The sequence below is a fragment of the Gymnoscopelus microlampas genome (assembly GCF_963454915.1).
Source record: "Gymnoscopelus microlampas genome assembly, chromosome: 10".
Classification (NCBI taxonomy): domain Eukaryota; kingdom Metazoa; phylum Chordata; class Actinopteri; order Myctophiformes; family Myctophidae; genus Gymnoscopelus; species Gymnoscopelus microlampas.
The window spans coordinates 39,190,777-39,210,968 of record NC_139947.1 but is presented as its reverse complement, the minus strand read 5'-3'; the positions used below and the strand labels follow the sequence as shown (position 1 = coordinate 39,210,968).

At 46.5% G+C, this 20,192-nt stretch overlaps 1 protein-coding gene across 1 annotated transcript in view; it reads right to left on the bottom strand.

Moving 5' to 3' along the window:
* bsna (bassoon presynaptic cytomatrix protein a) overlaps positions 1–20,192 on the bottom strand; it is a gene marked incomplete at its 3' end in the record, with an annotated part of 90,563 nt that overhangs the window by 4,516 nt on the left and 65,855 nt on the right. Inside the window, exons 7-9 of the mRNA XM_084070239.1 lie at positions 15,484–18,049; positions 14,015–14,557; positions 9,474–9,811 (exon numbers count right to left, since the gene is read on the bottom strand). Coding sequence (XP_083926365.1) covers positions 9,474–9,811; positions 14,015–14,557; positions 15,484–18,049 — 3,447 coding nt within the window. The remainder of the gene's footprint in view (positions 1–9,473; positions 9,812–14,014; positions 14,558–15,483; positions 18,050–20,192) is intronic.

Here is a 20,192-nt window from a genome sequence, read left to right as displayed (position 1 = left end):
TGCACTGATTTTGCATTGAGGATGGCCAGACAGAATTGCTCAGTAGCTCCCCCCTGCCCAATAGGACGTTTTGGTATTGCAGCTGAAAAAGCTTGGAATGACAGACAGTCAGATTGTGAGAAAAAAATATCTGGATGTTTTTTAGGCTTACAACCTGTTTAAAACGTATTAGGGGGCAATATTTATATATAATATATATTTTTTTAATTCATGGTGTAGCCCCTTTAAGATATATGATCTTATAATAATCATGGGGCACGTATAATCATTATCTAATAATCATATAATAATAATATAATGAGTCATCAACATTGCACATGAACTCTGCAGCCGCACTGAGGCGCTCCAACACTAACACATTTGGACGTGACATTGTGTCACAAAAACCCACAAAATACACCAAAATAACACTGTTCAACGGGCTAATTAGTTAGCATTGATGACATTGACCACACTAACGTTCATACAGGTTGTTGATAAGATGTTTAAATTAACATAGACGTTTGAGTCACGACGACAGCGTTAGCATTAGCCGCATGCTAACGCGACCCGTCCCTTAGCTTAGCTACACGCTAACGGTCCATTATAGGCACATTAGTAGTAGGAGGCTGCAGTGATGTCAAAGTCTTGACAATATGAATGACAGGGCGATTTATTAGAGAAATGACGGTGATTGTGCTGTCCTGCTTTTACTGCTTCTGACTATTAGTCCAGGGGCCAGGCCATATTTTGGTACCACCTAAAGTGACCGTAAAGTTTTTGTATTTTTGTCTTCCTACATGTCTCTAGTTTATATTTTGGTATGATAACCCTTCCAATCTTGTAGCTTAATGGCAGTTATCACTACCTACTGGCTAATGTATCCGGTAGGAGACACAAAGTAGAATCTTTGTGTCTCCTACACCCGGGCATCAAATTATTGCGACAAAAAACAAAATATATCCATGTATTCAAGGCTTCATAGGGTGTGCAATTGATAGAAAATAAATCATTTTTTGGGTGAACTCCTCCTTTAAGTTTCCCAGGGGGACTCTCTACCCATTCAGCTATGACCACCCTAGACCGAAGGAGGGTCAACTTTTACAAGCTTATGGAAAGCAGTCTTTTTGCAAACACCAAAAATCTGAGAAGTTATCAATTGCACACCCCATGAAGCCTTGAATACATGGATATATTTTGTTTTTTGTCGCAATAATTTGATGCCCGGGTGTAGGAGACACAAAGATTCTACTTTGTGTCTCCTACCGGATACATTAGCCAGTAGGTAGTGATAACTGCCATTAAGCTACAAGATTGGAAGGGTTATCATACCAAAATATAAACTAGAGACATGTAGGAAGACAAAAATACAAAAACTTTACGGTCACCTTAGGTGGTACCAATTTGTGAAAATATCAGTGTTGGCCCCTGGACTATATGTGTGGTCACTGTGGTGTGATGTTGGCAGCGAGGTGTGCCTGTGTGTCTGAGCGAGTAGTGGTTGGTTGTGTCTAAGCAAGTGGATGCTGTTGTGTGGAAACTGCCGGGCCCCAGCATTACACGACCAATGAGAGTTAGCGCTTTCGTTGTTGCTAAGATACGGTGTGTGGCACATAGCATCTCTGCCCCATAGCCTGTAGATCTCTGACACGTGATTGGCGTAGCCTGCGTTGCCAGGTCTGCCTTTTTTTATAAGCGATTTCGGGCTTATTTGGGCGAGCTGTTGGGGCTCGTTTGCATAGACCACGGCAGCGCTTGTTTCTTGGCCGTTTGACGGATGTGGCAACAAAGGTGCTCAGATTAGGTCGCAGATGATGAGGATTGGCTGTTAAAAGCACCATCCAGAAGTAAATTGCGAGCTGGCGAAGTGATTTGCATAAGTATTGGAGCATAATGCGTTTGATATTAATTGTACATCCTGCAAGTACAGTAACAATATGGGAAGCAGGGTGTTCACTCTCCATTCCGACATCTCACCACTCCGACTAGTGGCTTCCGCGTGCGGTTAGGGTTAGGGTTAGGGTTAGGTATAGGGTTCGTCAACGTCGGAAAGGCGACATGTCGGAAAGGAGAAATGCACCCGGGAAGCAGCTGGTGTTACAGGCAGAATATTGAGGAATTTTGGGGGAAAATGTGGAGTTATTTGGGCCATGTGTCTGCTTGGACATTGGCCCCATACACTCGTGTACACTCCATGAGTGTGGCCGCCAATTATGGTAGCAGGATACACAATGATATGTGAGGGATGTTACAAATTGTAAAGCAATATGATAATAGTGTGTCTAAACCATAGACTGGTCTAGATACACTATCATGCAGCTATACGTCTAAACACTAAATGTGAGTCTGGGGCATTCATTTTATATATTCTATATAAAATATTGCCATAATCCAATGTAGGCAAGTAGCAGCCACAATAACATTTTCTGCTTTAAAGCAGTAACAAGCCTTGTTTCAAAAGCAAAAATCCAATTGAAGTTTACGTTTTTTCTTCAATATGGAGTTTAAAAGATAATTGTATATCAAGATGGAAACCTACTGTAGATACTAGAAACCTTGAACCTATGATACCACACCTCTATCACCCTGTTTTGCATTGAAAAACAGGGTGCTGCAGTGTTGAGGGTCAGGGGGTCAGATGTGATGCTGCCCATTCTCAACACCTGATCGCCATGGCAATAGCGTCATCGTTTTTTTCGGTATGCAAATTGCCATGGGTCCAGAGAGGCAGGAAGCATGGAGTAGACCAGCTTCTCAAAGCAGTTGATCTGAGAGAGCGGAGAAGGGGGAGACATGTGAAAATGTTGGCTGGTTGAAGACCAAGCGTGCTGCGGCATTCTGGATAATTTGGAGAGGCTTAAGTGCACATGCTGGGAGGCCAGTAAGGAGAGAGTTACAATAGTCAAGTTTTGATATGACTGGATAAGGAGCTGGGCTGACTCCTGGGTGAGGAAGGGTCTGATCCTTTGAATGTTATAGAGTGTAAACCTATACAGGATCGAGTGACCGCTGTGATGTAGCTCTTGATTGTGAGCTGACTGTCCAGGACAACACCAAGGTTCTTGGCTGTTGGAAACAAAGTCACCAGGGCATTGTCTATGGAAATCGTTAAATCCTGCGTGGGGTATGACTTAGCTGGGAAGAAGATAAGCTCAGTCTTGTCTGGGTTCAGCTTGAGGTGGTGAGAAGACATCCACTGTGAGATGTCAGGCAGACATACAGTGATAAGCTCTTCCACCTGGGTGGCAGAGGAAGGGAAGGATAGAAACAGTTGAGTGTCATCGGCATAGCAATGATAAGATAGATTGTGAGCAGAGATGACAGCGCCAAGAGATGTGTACAGGGAGAAAAGGAGGGGGCCAAGTAGAGATCCCTGGGGGATCTGGTCCAGCAAAATGTTGGACCGATCAGCACCAAATGTGTGCATACTGTCACTAGGCTAGTGGTTCTCAAAGTGGGGTCCGAGGGACTAGGCTAACTAAAGCCCTTTTTCCATTACGGCTTATAGACCAGTCCAGTCCAGCATATACCAGACCAGAACCGCACCGCTTCAAATTATCTACTGTTTCCATTACACAAAAGTACCCCTGCTCAAATCCACAGGTATGAGTAGCAGACTCCGGTCATTCACACTCATTTGTAATGTAAATTTTTGCCTAACAATGGAATGTAGGTGAGTGGCCAACTGTCCTGTATACAAATGCAAATCACCTGTGCATGTGGCCCAGCTTGGCCTAGCTCAGACCTACCCAGGACTGGGTACTTTTTAGGCACCAGTTTAGTACCACTTACACACCACTCTACCCACTTCATTGTAGTGGAAACCGCTGCTGTGGTGGTCGGTGTGGTGTGGTGTGGTACCATGCCAATGGAAATCCGCCTTAAAGGAAGTCAATGGGGCTAGGATCCTCCAAATTTGGGCACGGATGACTTCATTGGCTAGCCTCTTTCAGAGCTAGCCGTCTATAAGAGCCTTGCCCACATATTGAGTCATACATCATATCATATAAGTCATACATCATAGACAACTGGGGTCATAGACTAGCCACACAAAGTCTGAGATACACCTGAAGCCACATCATTATTGGACCCACATCGGCGGTTCTAGACAACAGCCTATCCGACTGCCTCAACTGCCGGGCACAGCACTCCCTCAGGCTGTCAGTGGCGTACACGGCGAGTTTGAAGTTGGTCGGTTGGACAGCTCTTGAGATACAGATACACACACACATGCACAGGTGGACAGACGGTCGGATATTTTGACCATTTATAGTCCAATCTCCCCCCACAACAGGGCGTGGCGTTCATGATGCTGCACTGATGCAAAAGTGACGTATATGGGTCATATGTCACACTGATGTCACAGTGTAGGCCTTTATATATAATCTTGCAACAGGGAGCTCAGTTCCGATCAGCAGGTATCTGATAGTCGCAGCTCAAAGTCTTGGAGGATAGCAGAGTGAAGAGAAAATTAAGATAATTTCCTCAGAATAAGCGGTGGCGTAGCCCATATAGCAAGTGTGCTCTGAAAAGATAGCAGATTTCCCTTCAATTAAGTAAATTATCGTCCAGAGTCACAATGTCCGGCTTGAAGCCCCGGCCGGTCAATTTTGGAGAGTCATGGAACGGCCTACTACCGACAATCAAGGCGGTTCTGAAGTTGGACATACCCGTGACCAAAGGAACATGGAATAACTCCATATATGATATTTATGCTATGTGTTCTGCATCCCCCCATCACCTGGGTTCAAAGTTATACACAGAGATCAAGGCGCATCTGAAAGAACATGTCAAGGATTTGTCCAAGGAGGTAAAGGAGGCAAATGATATGCTAGAGATGTACCACAAACACTGGGAAAACTACGGCAAGGGCGTTACCTACTTGAACAACTTATGCCACTTTCTCAACACTACGAAGGTAGCGGAGGAGAATAACAACGGCAAGGGGGAAATTAAGGATATTGGAGAGCTGGGGTTAGACATATGGAAGAGTGAGTTGATGGATCCTTTGGTCAACAAAAACAACCTGATAGAGTGTTTGCTCAATAAAATCAAAAATGACCATTGCGGCGAGGACACCAACCAGAAAGTAATTCACAGCATAGTCAACTCCTTTGTTCTTGTTGAACAGCACAAGAAGTACCCGCTGAGGTATTATCAGGAAAATTTCGAGGGACCATTTCTGAAAGCGACTGGGACTTACAAACAGGAAGCCTCCAATCTACTGCAAGAGTGCAACTGTTCACAGTATATGGAAAAGATTGTACAGCGGTTGAAAGAAGAGCAGGTGCGATGTCGGAAGTACCTGCACACCAGCTCCCACGACAAAGTTATGAAAGAATGCCGGCAGAAGATGGTGACCGACCACTCAGATGTAATCCTTGGGGAATGTCAGAGCATCATCCGGCAAGAAAAGACAGATGACATTGCCAACATGTACATCCTACTGACGGCTATTAATGAAAGTGGTGGTACACCTTCATACCATCCCATGGTCCAGGAGCTGCAGGCCCATATCCAAGATGAAGGCCTCCGTGCCATTAGTAACCTCTCTCAGGAAAATATGCCAACCCACTTTGTCGAGTCTGTGCTGGAGGTTTACGATAAATTTGCCCAGCTCATTAACACAATTCTGGGCGGGGATCGGCTATTCTTCGGAGCACTTGATAAGGCTTTGACGCATGTGGTCAACCACAAGGAAGACAATTCTATCTGCAAAGCTCCTGAACTACTGGCCAAGTACAGTGACATTCTGCTGAAGAAGTCTGCAAAGGGAAGGTCAGAGAGTGAGGTGGATGACAAACTGAACAGCTTAATCACAGTGTTCAAGTACATTGATGACAAGGATGTCTTTCAGAAGTTTTACACCAGAATGCTAGCAAAGCGGTTAATACATGACCACTCATTGTCGATGGACTCAGAAGAATCCATAATCAATTAAGCCCTCAGCTATTCAAAAATAGCAGATCTATTAACGCACAACACCTCGAGTACTTTTACTTTTGGTACTTTAACTATATTTTATATATATTTTATATATTTATATGTTTGAATTCTTCTCAAATACAATTTTGAATACAGGACTTTGTAACAGAGTATTTCTACATTGTGATATTGCTACTTTTACCTAAGTAAAAGATCTGAGCACTTCTTCCAGCAATACATGCAGTCTATCTGTCTGGGCCAAATCTACATTTTATCCATATATGAACCAATAATTCTTAACGTTCATAGTGCACAAAACCTTTCCCTAACATTTTTCACTTAACTTATTCAGATGCAAGTCTCCAGTTTCTTTTTAAGTAAAAAGGTAATAAATTACCATAAACAGCTTTGCATGTACATGCAAATGAACTGTATGGAATGGCTTGCTATAGTTAGCAGGAAATCAATGTTAAAAGTGGTGAAAGTATTTTGTGTGTGTGTACGTAAGAAATATACTTAAAAAGTTATTAAAAAGTTAAAGCTCTATCCAATACAGAGTTTGTCCCTATCTTGCCAGCTCTTTAATAAACAGAAAATACATTTTCAGGTCAGGACACCAATTGTATTCAACCAGAAGAAAGAACCACAAAGACCATTTATCAGCTTAAATTTTATGGTTCCAATTTTGCTTGTTTTGCTTGTTTCATCGCTTCCAATTCCATCTGTTTATCCTGTATCTTGTATGAGTCTCGGAAACAAAATGATATCCCATCCCGAACTGAAAATGTATTTTTGTAACCCAGTTTTTCACTCAGTGCCAATTGGCTAAGTAATCCTGGGCGCTACACTCCCTCTGCCAGCCTAGGGAGAGCCTAGAGCCGAGCTCATGCCTCCTTAGATGCATGAGAGCTGCTAGCAATCCGCTTCTTATCACCTGACAGGGGGAGGTTCCCTGGTTAGACGTAGCGCGTGGAAGGAACACGATATTCCAACCAGTTCCTTTCCCCTCCATCAGGCACCCCAGCCGACCAGGGGGAGGCAGTATAGAGACCAGGATTACTGCATGTTTTTGTGAGGGTACCTACCCTCGGAGACAGGGGGAGAACATGCAAACTCCACACAGAGAGGCCCTTTCACCAACCTCACCTAGGGTATGGGCAATGATGACGCGGAGGAGAGACAGAGAGAACACGCCCCCAGCGGGAATCGAACCCAGGACCTTCTTGCTGTGAGGCGACAGCGCTACCGACTGCGCCAGGAAGACATGAAGGTCCTGGGTCCCCGACGATGCCGCGGACCTTACTGATGATGAACCCCTGACAGCTGCACCATCTTCTACGCAGATGGTGCAGGGGGGGAGGGCCCACCAGCAGGACACCCCCCTCCTGCAACAAATGACATCAACCTACAGCTTGTCCTCGGACACGAAGATTCCTTGAAGTCACCACAAGGAGCGCATGTGGTGCATGGACACCACAGCGAGTCCATGCAATTAGTCCCTTGCATGGGACCAACAGCGATAGCTATTGCCTGGCAAGCAAGCCAGGCTGGGCGAAGCCCGTTCCAACATCAATGCCAGACTTCGCAGCAGTGCCTGCTCATTCCCCCCAATGTCACAAGACTAGAAATGATATTATCACTTCTAAGACTAGAAATGATAATGCTATGCCCCCGGGGGGGGAGAGGCCCACCTGACGCCTCAAGGTGGGTCGAGGGAATCGAGAGAAGGCCCCCAGAATTACCACCATTTACAACGCAGAGAGTCTTTATAGACTCACAGGATGCAGACTCCACTGGCAAACCACCCACAAACACGACACGCCGATTCATAGCCGGCAGGAAGGGACCCCACGAGCCCCGGTTCAACCGAAGTACGAACCTCATCGGAGGGAGCCGGGAGCTACGAGAGGTCTTAGGAACACAGGTGCTCTCCGAAGAAGTGCTCCCCACCGCCTTGATCGAAGCCATTCTAAATTCAAGACCTTTGGGCTACGTGTCAAACGTAACGGACCCAGACCCAGGGAACAGTGAAGCCTCGTTGACTCAAGCCTTCTACCCAGAGACCGAGGTGGAGCGAGGCACGGGACCCGGAAGCGCAATCCAAAACGATTTACATAGAGGTCAGGTAACAGAATCAAGAGACATGAACTCGATGTCGAGTGTACGATGTGTGTGCGCACGATGTCTAGCTGTGAGTACGATTGCCATAATGTCGATCGTTACCCTCGGCTTTGTTACCATGGTGTTCTATGTCGTCGTGATTACACATCGTCACAGACACGAGATCCTCCTAAGCCACTTAGGCCAACCTCCCTAAAGCTACACCGGGATCACTAGCTGCATAGCACATCCATCCACATCGCTCGTACCCGTCGGTGATGCAGAACTTGACTGGTACGAATTCACTCTCCCGACCAATCATTGGCATAAAGAGGAGAGCGCACTCACCTTGCCCGACGTCCGTCATAGAGTGCCATCAATTGTGGCACAGCAACACAATAACGCGATACACCCACGAGAGACCAGACTGGCCCTCCTACCAAAGGAGCCCCTGGCGATCCGGTATGTCAGAGCCCCCAACCCGCAGGGAGACGAAGGCCTAGCGTACCGACACGACGGTCTAGGGGGGGGACTCGGGGCATTTCGCCAGCCTCACCTCCTCTACCCAATTAACCGTTTGGACGCACCCAACAGGATGGGTTTATGCGTTCATGCATTGGAAGCAGACCCTAGGATGGATATGGTGTGTGGTGAATGCCTTGCAGTATCTCTGACAGTCCGAACCGGGCAGAGAGCACGCACAGGTTCTCCACCCCTATCATCAGGAGGACATCAATCAAGGAGACTAAGAAATAATAACGAACATCATCGCTTGGTCGAATGGTGACATCATCCTGCCACCGGGGGGAGTGTTACCAAGGCGACGATGACGATGAGATGATCGTCCCGAATATGGACACAACGCCAGTGTGACGTAGCTTTACGACTGCATGACATCATATCCTACCCATAAATACTAGGACGCCGTCGGATGGGACCAGTCCGACGGTTTGAATAGTAATAATAAATAGTAATAATAAATAGTAATAACAAATAGTAATAATAAATAGTTATAATATTCGTAATAATACTTAGATAAATAGCAGGCCTATTCACTTGTATAAGTTAGGTGATTAAGGAAAGTTCTCCGGGCCCGTGAGCACACTGCGGCGGTCATAATAGCCAGCGATTAGACATACAGTCCTTATATCTTGCAGTACCCTCTGCAACAGGCATAGTAGAACGCTGGATTTTGGATTTAGAAAAACTAAAACAAAAAAGACATCAAATTTGTTTTATCTGCATTAAAATAAGTTTAAGCTGAATTTCATTATTTTGAATGGTATTGAATGTATTTTGTAATTTATACAAAGCCTCAGATATGACGGGACAGCAATAGATTGTTGCCGTCATCTGCATATAAATCTTGTATTGTGTGGTTGTTCTTCAATTATAAACTGGAGACATTAATTCCCTTCCTGTCTCAAATTTTATGACTCATTCTTAGTTTTGGCCCACTCTGTACTCACTGTGGCGGCTGGCATGGGGCCCGTCTGACCTGGCCCCTGCCTGGCTCCAGGCCCCATTGCTCCACCGGCTGGCCCCATCTGTCCTGGTTTGGCCTGCGCCTGCCCCATGCCCATGCCTTGTCCCTGGGCTGGGGGCTGCTGCTGGGGGCCGGTGGGTCCAGGGACACTGGCCGGTCCAGGCCTGGCCGCTGATGTCTGGGCCTGCTGCTGGAGCTGGGTCCTCTGGCCTTGAGCTCCGTCGATCTGTGAACCAGGACCTCCTTGTCTCCCTGAGCCAGGAGGAGGCCCTCCGGCTGAACCTTGTCCCCGGGCCGAGCTGCTGCCTGATCTGGAGGAGCCTGGATGATGAGACAGAAATTGAGTAAGATAACAAGAGGTTAAGCTAAGGTAAGACAATACAGCAGTTTGTTTGATTGATTGATTGACATTTTATTAGGCAAAAGAATGTAAAACAACACAGTTACATTTATAATACTTTTGTCTAAAAGGTCCGACCAAAAAAGTCCTTGCGGACTTGTTTCCGTTGGGGTCCTTGAATTAATTTCATAGACATATATAGTAGCAACCAAACAGTTCAAAAATCAACATAAAAATACAGAGAAAAAATATCACTATGTAAAAAAAAAAGGCATGAAAAATAAAAAAATATATACAAAAAAAAAGGGTAGGGGGGTCGTCTGTCTACCGGGAAACTGGTACTACCTCCTCTAATGGCCTCCAGAAAGATGAGTTTTTAGGGCTGTTTTAAATGAGCCCAGCGAACTGCATTTTTTGAGGGATGGGGTTAGACATTACATTACAGTCATTTAGCAGACGCTTTTATCCAAAGCGACTTACAATAAGTGCAATCAACAAAGGTAGGGAACGAAAGCTACTAATCACCAGAGGTTATAAGTGCATTTTCTGCAATAACAAGCAACCAAGAGCATACCTAGCGCTAAGGTAAAAGTGCAATATATCAGCTACCTATTTCCTTAAACAGATGAGACAAAGTAGTCAAATGAGCAGGAGCTAAAAACAAATAATTGTATTGACTAAACAAGATCCAATAAACAATTCAACAATAAAACAAGCATTCGTACAGCTAGTTAACAACAAGTAGGCCAGGCAAAGAGGAAGGGTAGTGTTTCCTGAAGAGGTGGGTTTTCAGCCTGCGGCGAAAGATGGGCAGTGACTCTGCTGTCCTGACATCAGTGGGAAGTTCATTCCACCACTGTGGGGCCAGAACAGAAAAAAGTCGTGACCGTGTCGATCGACCAGAAGGACCGTTGAGTGGCGGGGGAGTCAGTCGCCCCTTGGTGGCCGACCGGAGTGGTCGGGAAGGGTTGTGGGCATTGACCAATACCCGGAGGTAAGAGGGAGCTGTTCCTTTCGCTGCCCTATAGGCTAGCACCAGGGTTTTAAACTGAATGCGAGCCGCTACGGGGAGCCAGTGCAGGGAACGGAGAAGGATAGTTGTGTGAGAGAACTTGGGGCGGTTGAACACCAGACGAGCCGCAGCTTTCTGAACAAGCTCCAGGGGTCTGATGGCAGATGCCGGAGCGCCAGCCAGGAGGGAGTTGCAGTAGTCCAGGCGGGAGATGACAAGAGCCTGGATGAGCACCTGGGCTGCCTTCTCCGTGAGGAAGGGCCGAATTCTCCTGATGTTGTAGAGGAGGAATCTGCAGGACCGTGTCACTGATGCGATGTTAGCCGAGAACGACAGTTGATCGTCCAGGGTCACACCCAGATTCTTCGCAGTCCGAGTTGACGTCACCACAGCGTTCTCAATGGTGATGGCCATGTCTCGGTGAGGACAGCCCTTCCCCGGGATGAACATCAGCTCGGTCTTGTCCAGGTTGAGCTTCAGGTGGTTCGTCGACATCCACTCCGAGACTGTGGGTGTCACTAACCTTTTGGAGGTATTTAGACAGATATGCGGGTACAGGGGGCATTTTGGGCAAATCTGCATTTACAATTTTGAAGACCAGTCCCATTTTTTGTTGTTTAACCCTGTCTTCCACCCTGAGCCAGCCTAGGCTGGCAAAGTGAGTGGGAGAGAGGTGGGTCATGGGCCCCAGTCCGAGAAGCAGGGCCGGCCGCTGCTATAAGCAATATAAGCGGTCGCTTAGGGCCACAACCACTAGGGGGCCAAAAAAAAAAAAAAAAAGATGTTTACTTTCATATTGTAATTATGTCATGTATCTCCTATTCAACAACTAGCGTTATTATTTTAGTATGCAATAAAACATGACATACTGATTTTATAATGGGGGTGTTGGGGGGGGGCAAAAAGCAAAAAATCTTGCTTAGGGCCACGAAAATCCTAGGGCCGGCCCTGCCGAGAAGTAGTCGAATCAGTTTGTTTTGGGAGGTTTGAAGCTTAGTCTTCAGTGACACTGAGGTGTTGGAGTACCAAGAGGAGCAAGCATAGTCAAAAAGGAGCTGAATCAGGGCCCCTGAGAGGGTCCTAAGGGCCTGAGGGTTGACAAAAGAGGAAACTCTGCCCATAAATCTGGTTCTCTGGTTTACTCTTTTGACCACCTTTGTTTCCATGCTTTCACCTGTCAGGTATCAGCAGCTGGTAGCAGCATATATAAATAGAAGAATTTGCATCACAATATACCACATACATCTTTTTGCTATTTCTGTTTTATTAGCCAGAAAAGAACGCAGCAAAGATGACATCTAGAAAGGGGAAATCCAGGGGTGTATGTGGGTTGCAGCTGTCAGGACCCGAGTAAGCTGCAGGGGCAAATAGCGTTTCTATGACTATACTGTTCAACTTTTCTCATTTGTGATTCCAATTTGGCGTTTCTTGGATGTTGGGTTGTTGTTTTTAAATATAAATAAATATATAAATAAATAGAATAATAAATAGGCCCATAAATATCCACAAGCTGTTTGACGTTCATTTTCACATGACTCCCAAGATAGAAGATACTATAAATGATGGAAAATCTAGTTAGGCGGGCCCAAATGAGCATGGCCTGTATGATGAGTTGCATCTTGAACCAAAGAATCCATGGAAATTGTCATTGTACAACCTACGGTTCAAGAGTTGTAGGCCAAAACATAAAACAGAATGGTACAGTGGCAGATTTGAAGAAACGTGTCTTCCTTGGCCTACTGAGAGCGTGACAAACGTAGTTTGTGAGATTAGCTGTGGACACACAGACATATACACACAGGCGAAAACATAATCTTATGTGATTTCATTTTTATTAATTGTTTTATTTAAAAAATATATTTTTTGGGGCTTTTGTATGCCTTTATTTAGAGAGCGATAGGGAAAGTAGGCTGACAGGAAATGGGGAGACAGATGGGGGGTGACACGCAGCAAAGGTCGCCGGGAACGGGAGTCAAACTCACGACACGCTGTCAGGCTGGTATTGCAGCCTAGGGTGCCTGGACCGCCACGCTGCGACCCAGTCCATGTGATTTTATTTTTAAAGTACACAGAGACGAATGACCAGCCCAGATCCCCCCCCCCCTCCCAAGATGGAAAACGGTACACTTGATATAGTTAATTAAATTCTGTTTATCCCTGAGGGTACACTTGATTGTAAAAATAAATAAATAAAACAAAGCATACTCAACAGCGAGGGTTATTAAACCTTTTCAGCTCACAACCCAAACGAGAAATTAGCCTCTCTTTCCGAGACCCAAGCTCATTAAAATATATTGGCTCTCCTGTCAGGAGATCCACTGCTCAAGAAAGCAGGGGCACCAAGCATGACAGGACCGATATGAAGGGGCTTAGTTTATCGGTTTCTTTGCACGGCGATAGAACATAAAGGCAGAAAACAAATTACAAATTTGTGCAGGTGGAATTATAATAACCTGCAGGACAAGGCTGAAATTAATTTGTAATTTAGTGCACATTAAAATGCACATTAAAAACTAAAAACTTTTTGCAGGAGAGATGTCTTATAAAATCACCCTTCAAATAAAGTCCAAGGCATAAAAGACCCAAAATTATCTTGTGCCTTATTGTCTCTATTTAAAATTGTTGCTAAAAACCTTTGGCCAGTAGTGAAGTATCTGAAATCCATCTCATTGTTTTGAAATAAATGGGATTAAATGAAATGAAACAAAAATATAAATAAGATCAGGCCATGAAATTAATCATGAATCTAATATAGAGCTGTCACACATCAGTAGGGTTTATTTAGAAGTTGTTATGTGGCACAACCTCTTAGCCTGGCAAAGACTAAAATTGTCAACAGTTAGAATTTGAATAGGTTCTAGTGAAACAAACTTGAAAAAAGCTTGATGTTTAATTCATGAAACTTCAAATACAAGAATGGGTTAATTACCTTACATCTTCAGTAGTTCAATAGAAAAATGTTCTCTAGCATTAATGAACGACCAAACGAAGGTTACCACGGTATGAATATATGAATAACTCCCAAAACAACCAAATTTAAATATGAATCAGTGAATTGTCAAAGGTGTGAATATTTGAATGAACAACAAAACAACCAACAACCTCGTTAATGTACCTTTAGCTTACCAAATGTGCAAATATGAACAGCATTTGACCAAAATAACATACATACCTGGAGGTTGTCCCTGGAGGTCCCCAGGCTGCTGGGACTTGCTGCGGGATGAGCGATGAGGATCTCCCTGTCTGGAAGACCTTTGGCCGTGGTGGTGGGCAGATGGGTCTCGCGAGTAGTCCGAGGAATGGTAGCCTGCAGACCGCGACTCCCCTCGTCTGCCTGTGGACGATGACCTCCCTGATGGGTCGTGGCGCATACTCGGATCTTTAGGGTGACCCTTGGACGACCTGGAAGACCGCGAGGGGTCGTCGGCGTGGCGTGATGAGGAGGAATGCCGGCTGGAGGAGGTGCCATGGTGGCGGTGGTCACGCGATGTCGAATGCCTTCCACCGTGTCCATAGTCATCTTGGGGCCACAGGTCCTCCTCAGGTGGTTCGTCGTAGTCATGGTAGGTGTGTTGTTGTGGTTGTTGTTGTTGTAGCTGTTGTTGTTGTTGTTGTTGTTTGACGGCATGTCGGCTCCTGCCAGAGGAGTGGTAGTGACGGGAGCTGGTGCGCGGCTTCTCGAACCAGTCGGTCTCTTCTTGGCCCAGGTGGTAGGCTTTAGAAACCGAGAGCAGATCACAGTCAATCTCCATATCGTTGGGAGACAGCGGCATGCAGGCTGAGAGGAAGGACGGAAGGAAGGAGGAAGGAAACAAGACCACCACCCACATGCAAAAGAAAAGAAGAAACAGAAAAGGAGAAAAGGCAGAAAATAAAAAAATAAAAAATTATGTTCATGCAGAATACCAGAGCACATCACCAGAGACGTATTACAAGACAATTAAAAAGTTTAAAGTATACACTGCAAAAAATGTCCACCTTGAGCTATCAAATAATTTTAGTTGACAAGTAATTTCACATACTTGCTTTAGAAAAATAATATTAATATTAGTTTAAAGTCAAAACTCTAGTGGAAGCAAGATAAGAAATCAACCTACCACCACCGACAAAGAAATATAGGTATTGTATTGTGTATTGTGATGGATATTATGCAGTGTAGACATTAAAATAAAGATATCACAATACATAAAACACACATCAGTCCAAAAGAAACATGGAAAGGAAAACCTGAAAAGGAAAAACAAATTGCACCTGTGCAACAAAAACCCTATGTGATTTCAATCAACTTGAAGCATAAAGGAACACGTTCACGCCGAATGATCATGCGAGTTTTTGACAGAAAGACGACTAGACGGCCGGCCGGTAGGACAGACGGACGGAGGGACGGACGGACGAACAGGCTGGCAGGCAGACAGACAGACAGCAGTCCACTGATATACTCAGAGCTCCCAGCAAACTTTCAAGACATAAAGAAAACAAACCAGCATGCAACAGCTATCTATCTCTGTGTCTTTTCTCTCTCTTTTCTCCCCTGACCCTAGCCTCTCGTGGGTGGAGGACTTTTACGATGATACGGTGGAGGGGGCAGTAGTAGGTAGGTAAGTGCTGTGACTGGTCTGGGCATTCAGGTCCAACAATTACCTTCGCTGTCTGAAACAGCACAATGATAATCGTCTATAAGGTATGTATCATCCGGTTTGTAGACATGGGTCCGGGGGAGGTCCCGTATGTGGTCTTGCACATCCGGAAGCGAGTGACTGGAGCCGTAATATTGGCCATCATAATAATAGTGATATCTACTGCTGCGACTGTCGTATGGGTCGTGACCTAAGCTGGACGAGCGCCCCGACCTCTCCGCAAACCTCCCACCCAGGGGGCTGAGGGGGCTCTCCTCTTCAGAGTACTGTCGGGTTGGGTGGCGCCCACGGCTGTAGCTGTAGCCTGACCGGTAGGAGGGAGGCCCGCGGTCGTCCCTTTCATAAGACCGGCTGCGGTATGCGGGGTAGTCCCGAGACGAGATCTTGTCCATGCCGTAGCCAGTGGAGCGTGAACGGCCTGTTGAAGTGTAGTAGATGCGGTCATCCTCCTCCATCATCATGCCGTAGTGACGGCTACCGTGGCTACCGGTGGTGGTGCCAGCAGTCTGGCCTTCATAGGTGCTCCGCTTGAAGCCGTAGTCCTCCATCAACTGCCGCCCTCGGACGCGGGGGGCGGGATAACCCCCCCCACCGCCGGCCGACGTAGATGCATAGGCCGCCAAGTCGGCTTCCACGTCTCGAGCTTCTTCGATGGGCGAGAACTTGGAGATTTTCTGCTCCATGCTTCCTGACTTTCTGTGCTTGCTGCTGCGCTTGGAAGATGCCATGACGGCGGGCGCCAGAAGGCTTCTGGATGTGGATTTCTGTGCCCCAGAGCGACCACCGTATTTGTAGTCGTAGTAGTCATAGTAATAGGGGGATCCCCCACCCATGCTAGCGCTCACGCTCACGCTGCTGCTGCTGCTGCTGCCCCCTAGTGGTCCGTGCCTGTAGCTGCTCTTACCCCTGCCATGGTGGTCGTACAGCTCTTCCGTCGCTGCTTCCTCCTCCCGGCCATACGAGGATCCGCCGCGTGTTGAGCCGGTGCCGCCATGGTGACCGTGGACATCGCCCGGGTAACGCCCGCTGCTCCCGCCGTGGTGATGCATCATGTCTCCTGTCATCGTGCCCAGCCCATCTTTGGAAGTCAGCTCACTAACGTCGTCAATCATCATATAGTTTCGAGGGATGTTCTGCTCTAGGCCAGGCGTGCCATACATCCCTGCGTCCCCTGTGCCGTAGGTGGAAGGGCTGTCGACGGAATGCCCATAGGCATTGGAAACCGTCGAGCTGTACTGGCCATATGAGCTGCTCGCCGTGGTGGTAGTGTACCCATAAGTGTTAGCTGTTGTTGTGGTGTAAGGGGCGTATGTGCTTGCTGGAGTGGTGTATTGGCTGTAAGTACTAGCCGGCATGGTGGAGTAGCCGCCGTAGCTGCTGGAAACTGGTGCAGAGCCGTAAGGCCCATAGGCGCTGGCCATGGTTGTAGGCGCAGCGTACTGCCCATAAGAGGACGCCGAGCTGGAGTAGGTGGCGTCCTGGGCCGTGGTAGTGACGACCACCGTGGGGTTGCTGATGGTCTCATAGTTGGTAGGCATCTTGTGCTCCAGATCGGCCAGCGAGGTCTGCCTCGGTCTACCTGGGTGTACAGTCAGGATGTCAGCTTGGGGTTGCCCAGGGTACGGGGTGCTCTGGCTGGAGTAGGATGACACAGCACTGGGGTAGGGTGAGCTGTGGGTGGGGTATGGGGGTTGGCCGGGCGGTGCAGGCCCAAAGCCGGTGTGGCTTGGCTGTGGCTGTGTCTGGGGGGCGGCAGGCATCCCCAGGTCTGTCTGAGGGTAGGGTGGCTGAGATTGGGGGTAGGTGTGGGAGGGGTAGGAGGTCTGAGGCTGATAGGATGATGGTGGAGGGGGGGCATGGCTCTGGAGAGGTGTTGGCTGTGGTAGTGCCTGGGCCTGAGACACTGACGGGTAGGGAGGCTGATTGAATGTGGAGGACTGGTAGGGTGCGCTCGGCGGCTGAGTCGGCGCCGCCGGCTGGCTCTGAGGATACTGGTAAGAGACAAAGGATGAGGTGGGTGGGTACTGTGCAGCAGTGTTGAGATCACTGGGGAACTGGCTGATCGGGGCGGTGCTCGGCCTGGCCGCCAGCAGCCCGTTACTTTCGTAAGAGTGCGCCGCGGCTGCCAGGCGCAAGTTGTTCAACTCACTGTCAGACATATAGTCCCTGGTGTCACCCATGCACCTCAGGTAGGCGATATCCCTCCTCTCCCTCTCCTTCACCAATGTCTCTTTTCTTTGGTGGATGCCCAGCTCCAGGTATCTGAGCTTGGCATCAATCTCTTTCTCCTCCTCCTCCAGTTCAGCTTGCTGTTTTCTCAGCTTGGTCGACTCTTGCTCCACGGCCTTCAGCTCATGCGTGAGGTCTTTGAGGAGGCTGGCTTTGGCCGCCAGGCTTTGGCCGCCTTGCCGTGAGCCGGGCTTGAGACTGGGCATGGAGGGCAGGTAGACCTGTGGCAGGGCGGGCGCGAGCATGGGCAGGTGGGTTGCGGTGACGGTCTCGTCTGGCGGCGGGCTGGGCAGGGTGCGCTTCACCTTACGGAGCAGAGAGCTCTGCTGCAGGGCAGCCAGCTGGAGGGAAACACAAAACAGAGAGACAGAGAGAGGAAAGTGGTGGGATAGGGGACACAGGCAGACATGGAAATGTGGACAGAAGGGGACGGCAGAGGGTAGAGGTAAGAGGGAGGAGTATATGCGAGGCACAGACAAGGAAAGGACAGAGAAGTATAGAGCAGGGTAGGGGAAGGAATAATAGGAAAAGAGGAAGCAGGAAGTTGAAGAGAGGAGGAGAGAAAGAGGAAAGGGGTAAAGGGGAGACAGAAATTGTAGAGTATAGGAAGGGAACAGTAAGAGAACAAATAGGAGATATGGCAAGGAGTAAATGAGCAAACAGAGGGTAAAAAAGGGGCCCAGGAAGAATATGGAGAGGGTAGGAAGTAACAGTACCGGTAAAGGGGAATAATTAAAGAATTGAGGGCAAAAAATAAGACAAATGGGGGGGACATAACAGAAAGAGAAAGAGAGAGAGAGAGAGAGAGAGAGAGAGAGAGAGAGAGAGAGAGAAAGAGAAAGAGAAAGAGAGAGAGAGAGAGAGAGAGAGAGAGAGAGAGAGAGAGAGAGAAAGAGAAAGAGAAAGAGAAAGAGAGAGAGAGAGAGAGAGAGAGAGAGAGAGAGAGAGAGAGAGAGAGAGAGAGAGAGAGAGGGAGAGAGAGAGAGAGAGACAGGAAAAGAAAGGCCCCGGATATACATGGGGGACAAGGAGCATGCATGGGGTACAAAGAAGACACACAGTGACACAGACACAAGGACAACAGGAGTGGAGCATGTGTTAGAAGACATGAGGAGCACACAGTTTATTGAGTGATTAACAGCCAATTAGACATCTTTTATTTTGAGCGCATTATTACTGCACCACTTAAAGGAGAGCTCCACCATCAAATCTTTTTATTCACCTTGTGACATTATTAACGTCACCAGTTGAATAAACAGATGTCACTAAACCATGCCTATTACTTCTAAAAGCCTTTATATAGTGTTGGAACTGCTACAGTATACAGTAAGTGCTAATAATTGTAAACTGTTTACCATGTGGCTCCATAATCCTTGTGTGAACCTTATACTTTAGTGGCTGATTCAGATTTGGACAATCTTTGGCCTACAGTTTGTCTGAATAATTAACAGGACGTGCGGGGGATTGTGCGTATATGCTGGTATCTGTGAATTCCACATCATGTTAATTCAGCAAGCCCTCAGTAGAGATGACTTCAGCTGTTTTTAATTATTATTTTAGCTAAGTTAGCACTGTGTGTTCTGGTACTGCTTGTCATGTCAATGTGTGCGGGGGCAGCGATGCTTGTTTGTACAAGATAAGATTCCCCGCGGGGACTAGTTTATCTTCTATCTATGAGTGGGCAGAAAAAGAAAATACTCCACACAGCTCTGGGGATTACAAAGACAATACTACAGTATGGCCTGAAAGAAATAAAAATTAAATCCATGAACAACAAAAGGGATAAGCCATTCACACAATTCACATACTACTTAAAGAGGGCATAATGCTCCTTCAGCTTCAGATAAATTAAAACCATGCTCTTTTTATGAACTTAAAATTTCTCAAATATTTTCCAGTGAACCACAGTGAATCAGGCTACTAAACGTGTATGCCTATGCTATTAGTATACATTGTTTTACCCAATAATAACGTTGAGGATACAATTATAAAACTATTAATACCCAGTGATTCATTTGATGATTATTGAACAGAAATATTCCTTTCCAATTAGAAATTACAATTGAAACCCTATTGATCATACAAGGGTGTTACTACACAATGCTAAGTTGAAAGTGAACAGGTATAATGCACTGGGATAGATACTTGTGTTCTACACTTACAGTAAATGATATCTAAATGCACTTACATTGTTACTGTTTACCTGCAACACAACAGGGACTCCTTTTGGAGGTTGTCCCAGTGTTTAACAAACCACAACTATTGGCATCAAGTCTTCTCTCGTTTCTGCAGTTTATCATTATGATATTTTTGAGTGGACAGAAACAAACCGAATACTTTGAATTTTACCCACTTACAGTAGCCCTACACTAAATATTTTGGGAGAATAGAGTATCATGCCACATTGTGAGCTTGTAAATTGTCTATTTTCACTAGTAAAATTAAAATGGTAAAAATCTTTAAAGTTTTAGATGTATTTTTCTT